The sequence below is a fragment of the Myxocyprinus asiaticus genome, chromosome 6, assembly GCF_019703515.2.
Source record: "Myxocyprinus asiaticus isolate MX2 ecotype Aquarium Trade chromosome 6, UBuf_Myxa_2, whole genome shotgun sequence".
Lineage (NCBI taxonomy): Eukaryota > Metazoa > Chordata > Actinopteri > Cypriniformes > Catostomidae > Myxocyprinus > Myxocyprinus asiaticus.
In genome coordinates this window covers 50,083,093-50,091,834 of record NC_059349.1, presented here as the reverse complement: position 1 = coordinate 50,091,834, position 8,742 = coordinate 50,083,093, and the positions used below count along the sequence as shown (strand labels likewise).

At 36.6% G+C, this 8,742-nt stretch overlaps 1 protein-coding gene across 2 annotated transcripts in view; it reads right to left on the bottom strand.

The window, feature by feature from the left end:
* Positions 1-1,871: 1,871 nt before the first annotated feature.
* The window catches only part of fyco1b (FYVE and coiled-coil domain autophagy adaptor 1b), a 31,325-nt gene continuing 24,454 nt past the window's right edge, over positions 1,872-8,742 (bottom strand). For both annotated transcript variants that reach the window (XM_051701672.1, XM_051701673.1), the window contains exons 16-18: positions 4,410-4,620; positions 3,475-3,584; positions 1,872-3,175 (exon numbers count right to left, since the gene is read on the bottom strand). In XM_051701672.1, coding sequence (XP_051557632.1) covers positions 3,115-3,175; positions 3,475-3,584; positions 4,410-4,620 — 382 coding nt within the window. In that variant the 3' untranslated portion in view covers positions 1,872-3,114. The remainder of the gene's footprint in view (positions 3,176-3,474; positions 3,585-4,409; positions 4,621-8,742) is intronic.

Genomic DNA, 8,742 nt, shown 5'->3' with positions numbered 1-8,742 from the left:
AGTGAAAACTTATGAAAGTAAACAAAATTGAAAGCACTAACTGAAAATAGAACAGAATATATATATATATATATATATATATATATATATATATATATATATATATATATATATATATATATTTTAACTATAATAACTACTTGGCACATAAATACAGAATTAAAATGATTTGGAATAACATTCAAAATCTCTAAGTCGCTCATTGGCTGTATCAGTTTAGTTTGGGAGTAAAGTGAAATAAATAACTAAAATAACAGCCTTTAGAGACTTATTATTGTCATTTCATAAAATGTATTAATACAGAATTTAGCAGATGTGCATTCACAAATGTGCGTATATCGGCTATTTACAGCGCATCCGGAAAGTATTATTCCAAAATGGATTAAATTCATTATTTTCCTCAATTCTACAAACAATACCCCATAATGACAATGTGAAAGAAGTTTGTTTGAAATCTTTGCAAATTTATTAAAAATAAAAAACGAAAAAAATCACATGTACATAAGTATTTACAGCCTTTGCTCAATACTTTGTTGAAGCACCTTAGGCACCAATTACAGCCTCAAGTCTTTTTGAGTATGATGCTACAAGCTTGGCACACCTATTTTTGGGCAGTTTCTCCCATTCTTCTTTGCAGGACCTCTCAAGCTCCATCAGGTTGGATGGGGAGCGTTGGTGCACAGCCATTTTCAGATCTCTCCAGAGATGTTCAATCAGGTTCAAGTCTAGGCTCTGGCTGGGCCACTCAAGGACATTCACAGAGCTGTCACGGAGCCACTCCTTTGTTATCTTGGCTGTGTGCTTAGGGTCGTTGTCCTGTTGGAAGATGAACCTTCGACCCAGTCTGAGGTCCAAAGCACTCTGGAGCAGGTTTTCATCAAGGATGTCTCTGTACATTGCTGCATTCATCTTTCCCTCGATCCTGACTAGTCTCTCAGTTCCTGCCGCTGAAAAACATCCCCACAGCATGATGCTGCCACCACCATGCTTCACTGTAGGGATGGTATTGGCCAGGTGATGAGCAGTGCCTGGTTTCCTCCAGACATGACGCTTGCCATTCAGGCCAAAGAGTTCAATCTTTGTTTCATCAGACCAGAGAATTTTGTTTCTCATGGTCTGAGAGTCCTCCAGGCGGGCTGTCATGTGCCTTTTACTGAGGAGTGGCTTCCATCTGGCCACTCTACCATACAGGCCTGATTGGTGGAGTGCTGCAGAGATGGTTGTTCTTCTGGAAGGTTCTCCTCTCTCCACAGAGAAACGCTGGAGCCCTGTCAAAGTGACCATCGGGTTCTTGGTCACCTCCCTGACTAAGGCCCTTCTCCCCCGATCGCTCAGTTTGGCCGGGTGGCCAGCTCTAGGAAGAGTCCTGATGGTTCCAAACTTCTTCCATTTATGGATGATGGCGGCCACTGTGCTCATTGGGACCTTCAATGCTGCAGAAATTTTTCTGTACCCTTCCCCAGATCTGTGCCTCGATACAATCCTGTCTCGGAGGTCTACAGACAATTCCTTGGACTTCATGGCTTGGTTTGTGCTCTGACATGCACTGTTCACTGTGGGACCTTATATAGACAGGTGTGTGCCTTTCCAAATCGCATCCAATCAACTGAATTTATCACAGGTGGACTCCAATCAAGTTGTAGAAACATCTCAAGGATGATCAGAGGAAAATAATGAATTTAATCAATTTTGGAATAAGGCTGTAACATAACAAAATGTGGAAAAAGTGAAGCGCTGTGAATACTTTCCGGTTGCACTGTATTATCGGCAACGTCTTCAACAAGAGAGTCAGAACTGCATTTATAAAAGATATTCATTCTAAAAACATGAATTACATGTGTGGATATTGAGTGGAATCAACAGACACCAGATATCATGCCACCAGGTAGTTTTATTCCAACAGCTCCACTGCAAACCAGCCTCAATGTACTGTAACATCACTGTTGTACTAAAGCTTCATACAGTAATAACACTAATCAATCAGTACTATATCAGCCTCTAGAACACAGAAAGTGCAAAAGTATAGGATCAATGCTTATTTTTCAGATTTAGCCATTACAAAAGTTTCATTTACAATATTCACAGCAAGGCTGGAGTTATCAGGGTTATTGCACTCAGTGACCGCCCAGAAGTCTTATTTATGCAAAAACACAGTAAGCTGAGTTATTGCTTATACATTTTTGTCTGGCATTAGCTGAATGAAAATGTTTTATTTATTTATTTATTTGGTTGAACATAAATAAGGCTGCCAGAAAATGGGTTTTCCTCTTATTACAGTGTGCATGTCCTTTCAGAATGCAGATTTTATATCTGCATACAAATCATGGCTTTTGGGTAGCACTGGAAACCTTCAAAAACTGAGCAATGCAATACACAGATTATTTAATTTCTCATAAGAAAACTAGTTTCGTTTCATAAAGAGTACATTCATGCAGTAGTTTTCAAACTGTTTATAATTTAAATCAATAGAAGGACTTTGTCCAAACATTTTGCATAAATTCCATTTCCTGCATCCCCTTTTGTGTGAATTAGATGGATATTTGACAGATGGCATAAAAGAATGTTAAAGTAAAAGACTGATGTCCCTTTATGTGAGAGAGCTGATGTCATATCAGTACGTTTCTATAGTTATATCTACCCAACACTCACTCATTTCATTAAAAATACAGTAATAAAGCTTTTCTGTAGTGCATAATCTGCCTTCATGTAGCTAAAGTACATCTATTTTACTACTGACCTCACTTAATTTTCTTTCCCTGTTCCTCCCATCCAGTTCCAGTGTTAAGTACTTCAGAGATATTGTGCCATTCCAGCTATTACAGTTTGCCATTTCCATTTATGGCAGAACATTATTTATTAATCCTATGTGTCAGTAATATAGCAAAAGTATATTAGAATCATTCATAAAAGGAATGTGGCTTTTAAGAATCATACAGCCCGTAAATCTCACTAAAAGACCACACAAATCCTGTGGAAAGCAAGCTTGACTTTTCTTTATGAATCTCCAGAATCCTCGACAAGCAGTCCCATGACCAGGCACAAATAGACGTGTGTGTGTGTGTGTGTGTGTGTGTGTGTGTGTGACCTTTGCTTTCCTATTTATAGAGAATCACTTCAATTGCAGTCTTCTGGCTTCTCTATACTCAGTTTGTACAGGACTTTCTTAGAGAGAAACCTGCAAACAAAGTAGGAAATATTTTTTTTTAAAAGGACAGTTGACAAAAAGCCTCAGTTGCCATTTACTTTCATTGCATCTTTTTTTTTAAACAATGAAAGTGAAAGCTGACTGATCATGTCAGTTCCTAACATTCTGCCTAACATCTCCTTTTGTGTTCCACAAAGTAATATGGGTTTGGAAAAACATGAGGGTGAATAAACGATGACAGAATTGTTATTTTCGGGTGAACTATCCCATTAAACAGAGTTTAAGAGCAGATGACAGAAATCTGGTGGAGTATTCATGACATTGCAAACCTGGAGAAGGAGTTGTCAAAGATGAGCGTGTATTCTCCAGGGTTCCTGACCTTCAGCTGACCCTGAATCGTCTCCTTGTGAGAGTTACATCTTGTCAGAGGGATCAGAACCTGAGGGAGAAGAACCAAGTTTGAGGATTCATTCATTGTTAAACTAAGGTTTCTAAAGCTGTCCAGATGTCATTGCCTGAGGCGAGTACAACAATATGTGTGACAGATACATACTGTATATCTAGCCACTATCACACATGAACCCCTTCGAACTGTTGTAAAAGTGCAGTAAAATTGCTTAATTAAGTTTCCAGTAAGGTACCGCATCTGTAATTCACACAAGCAAAGGCTTCCCTTGTTTAATATGTAATGCTACATGCAGAAGAACTCTGATTAAGAGTTAAGAATATTTCAACATTAAAGTAACATTATCTGACTTCATTCAGTTTCCTCAAGGCCTCATATGCAAACAAAGACAAATGAAAAGCATTATAAATGAAATGACTTCAACTTTTGTGCATGGCAAGTCCCTAACTAAACAATGACAGCAGATTTTATCTTATAGAGAATAACGGCTAAGTTTCCCTGCAGTGAAAGCATTTTAGGGTGCACGCTCCTTGGTGTGTTACAGAACCACGCTGCACATGTAACTAATTTAATATTTATACACATAAAAATATTGTATACTGTTTTGCCGAATCGCGATTCATTTGATTTTTAGAATTTTAAACCGATTATTTACCAACACTAACGATTCTCGATTCAAAATCACATTTGTACATCCATGCATATAAATCAGCAAGATTAGTAATCAATGCATTGAGAAAACGAGTGCATCATTACACCCCTACCATTTAAACATCTAAACTGAGAAAATGTTGTTATTCGGCAAAGGCTGTATATGTGAAAGCACCTTATGAAATGCAAACGTATATTATATGTTACCTTGGCCTGTTCTAGCGGTGTATCTGTGTTCTCTCTGTACACCACACTGAAGGAAATGCTCTTGGGTTCAGAAGAGAAGATCCAGCTGATGGTTTGACCAGGATGAGCAGCAGTTATGATAATGACACTGTAACAGCTAGACTTAATAAAGAGTTCTCTGGACTCATCACCAATCTGAAGCAGGTCCTCCACACGGAACGCCACTGAGTGCCTGAAGAACACAAAATGACTGATGTCAACATTCCATAGGGGCTCATTTTACATCTGATCTTGCTCCTTACAGTCTGTGTACACTTGTTTAGCTTATGCTTGATCTACCCTTACAAAAAATTACCATGGCAACCATAGAAAATACCATAGTAACTATTAGGGGTGTGCAGCGGAGCCATTATCTGTATTTGTATCTGTATCTGCTCATATGATAAAATTATCTGTATCTGTCTCTGTATTGAAACAGAACCAAGTGTGGGCGGGGCTTAACCCGGAAGTGCGTCAAAACAAAATGAAATGTATAGTTTCTATTAATGAAATATGCCTTGTATATGCCTTTTCAAAATAATAACCTAATAATAATAATAATAATAATAATAATAATAATAAAAATAATAATTATTATTATTATTATACAATGATTATTTTAAAAAGTATTATTTGAAGCTAAATTTGTAGGCTACATTAACTGTGGAAATTGTTGTGGTTTCTCCTGGTATTTCAGATATTAATATCTGCATGAAACCAAATTTTCGTTTGTCTGTGCATGTATAACAACATTATTCTGGATGCAAGATGTGTCAAGCAAAATGTGAAATGTTAAGCACACATTTCTGCAGTGAATAATAAATACAAATTCAAACTTTAAAAGAAATTAAAATAAAATCAATATAGCCTACAAACAGGCGAAAGTCCCGTAAATCTATCAGGATTTTTTACGAAAGGACACCATTATTTAGTTAAATAATAATAATGTTACATTAATATAGCACCTTAACAGAGTTCAAGAACACTTAACACTTTCAAAATTAGCACAGTTTAAAGAAGAAGAAGAAAAAAAGACAGAGCATGTTTCAGTTTCTTCATTTTACATAAGGAGGAATATTCCTAATAGATGAACAGTCTGTGAAGCATTTAAACCTTTATGGAGTATTTTAACTTTTTTTCAGAATGAAGTCTTAACCAGTCCACTTCTGGTCAGGAATTTAACATCGCACTCAGGTTTAGACTATAAATAAATACATGAGAAGCGTGTGTGAATCGTGTGATACATTAACATAGACATTTCAAGAAGTGGAAAGTGTATATGAGGTCGTATCTTATTTAATGTTACACCTGACAAGCTCCAGACATGAACAACTAACAGAGACCGCAAATGGAGTTAAGACGGCGCCCATTCGATCTGAAATCACAACATGCGCATTTTCATTCATAAGGTTTACACTTTCGAAATATTGGCTGCACAGATTCATACATTTGTTGTCATTTTAGATATGTTTATTTAAAATGGCGCTTTATCCTTGTGCTTTTTGGATAATCAGTCATACAAATATTTTTTTATATTATTCGGATGAATCCGTTATTCGTTTTGAAGTCATTATTCGTGCCTTTCCAAATAAGGTATTCGGCTTCGGGCACATCCCTAGTTACTATCGTTATACAGTAGTTACTACTGTAAAACTGTGGTTTTAGCCACCAATGCAATAAAAAAAAAAAAGAATAACAGAAAGATTTCTACACGGTATGTTTACATACACTTTAACCCTCCTATACTGATCAAGCAGTGCCGCTTACATTGCTGTTCGTGTTTTTGAACGGACACAGTACAGGTGTAACTTTTCTTTTTTTCTAAGAAATTACTGTATATTGTGTTTGACAAATAAAAAAAAAAATGTGATCTGTTTTTTTAGTCTTTCCCATTCATTTCCTATGGCCGGTCAATTTTGACTGTGAACAGCAAAGGTGTCGATTTTTTTACGACCACTTAGACTTATTGAATTAAATCCCATTTTTTGTGTGTGTGTGTGTTCAGAGGGCAAGTGGAGGAAAAGTCACTAAGGTTTGTACCACTCAGATAAACAAAAAATGTTTTATTACATCGGAAAAATTTATTTTGGTAAAAATGACCGGACTGAATAGGAAGGTTAAAAGTTAATTTTCTGTTGGACTAAATGCGCATGTAAATGTACTGACTGTTTGCAAGAGATCCTATATTATGGTAGTACCAATCATGGTTGGGAGGTTTACTTTTAAAATGTATCCCACTACAGATTACAAAATAAATGCTGTTTAATGTAATTTGTAACGTATTCCATTAGATTACTCGGGCACAGGCAGATTTTTAAGTTAATAACATGCAAAAAATGTGCCAGTGCGGTGAGAAAAATACACCTTTAAAAAAAATTAATTCTATGAAAAAAACTAAATATCTTATGCAGTGTTGCTTGTCAAGTAAATTTATTTTAATGATTTTTATTTTATTTTTTTTATTAAGAATAAGATTTTTGCAGTACATCTTCTCCAAGGTCTTACTGGGGGGGGATCTAGATGTGGATCTTACCTGTATTTCCTAAACAGAATTAAATATAAAATATAATCACGCCTGTTAGCAGGCCCATGTAAGGGCTAGAAATAGCATTTTTGCTTGGAATAAAGCTAAATGTTCACATAACAATTTACACAAGGTTAACTATTTTTGCTGCTCCAAACCCCAAAGAGGGCACATCTTTTTCTGATCGTATGTGATTTCTCTCAAGGGAAATTTCTTCAATAGCATCATATCCACCTTTTCACTCATAACAGTGTGAAAGCTCTCTCTGTCTGCACGTATGAATGACAAATATCAGGAGAAAGTGTTTTACCGCTGTTCAAGCGCTCCTCAGATCGCATCATTTATATGGATGTTTTCCAACTGAATACAGTAAATATTAAATGAAACAAATTACAATAAGATGCAAAGTAATCCCCTCAGTAATTCAAATACTTTTTGAAAGTAACTATATGCTGATTACCAACTATTTAAATTCTAATTGTAGTGGAATACAGTTACTAAAATTTAGTATTTTAAATATGTAACACCTTTACATGTACACCGTTACTCCCCAACCCTGGTAGCAATAACTGAAGTAACTATGATTTTTTTGATGATAATTATGGTTCCCATGGAAAATGAGAAGACAAATGTCTTTTTGACTTGTAGATTCTCTTTTCAGTGCAGGGTGTGATTTATTTTGTTATTTGAAGATGTCTTGAAAACAACCCAATAAATGGGGTTACTACACAATAGGGGTGGGCGATTACGTTAAGTAATTTTATATCACAGTAAGTAATTTTATATCATGGTAACGTTATATTTCACAATATAGTTTTTCTTTCGGAAAATCAACAAAACATTTGATTAAATATCCATGTGATGGGGTGGGTGATATCGGTATTCTTAAAAGTTTTGGTTGATAAAGATTTACATGAACATTTATATCTATTTTGATGAAAACTGATTTCAAAGCTTCTGAAAAAATAATGAAAGATTATTTTTTATTTAAAATGATATCCAAAGTAGCCTCATGGTACACCTGTCACGTCCACTGCAATGGAAAACAAAAAATTCTCAATCAATAAATAATTATTAAAATCTGTTTTAACCTGCAACCTGGAGTTAAGTGCCTTGCTCAAGGACACAATGGTGGTGGCTGTGGGGATCGAACCAACAACCTTCCGCTTACCAGTTCAGTGCTTTAGTCCACTACACCACCACCTTCTGTCTGGTCACTCTACCATACAGGCCTGATTGGTGGAGTGCTGCAGAGATGGTTGTTCTTCTGGAAGGTTCTCTTCTCTCCACAGAGAAACGCTGGAGCTCTGTCAGAGTGACCATCGGGTTCTTGGTCACCTCCCTGACTAAGGCCCTTCTCCCCCGATCGCTCAGTTTGGCCGGGCAGCCAGCTCTAGGAAGAGTCCTGGTGGTTCCAAACTTCTTCCATTTATGGATGATGGAGGCCACTGTGCTCATTGGGACCTTCAATGCTGCAGAAAGTTTTCTGTACCCTTACCCAGATCTGTGCCTCGATACAATCCTGTCTCGGAGGTCTGCAGTCAATTCCTTGGACTTCATGGCTTGGTTTGTGCTCTGACATGGACTGTTAAGTGTGGGACCTTATATAGACAGGTGTGTGCCTTTCCAAATCATGTCCAATCAACTGAATTTACCACAGGTGGACTCCAATCAAGTTGTAGAAACATCTCAAGGATGATCAGTGGCAACAGGATGCACCTGAGCTCAATTTTGAGTGTCATGGCAAAGGCTGTGAATACTTATGTGATACAAAATGTGATTTTTTTTTTT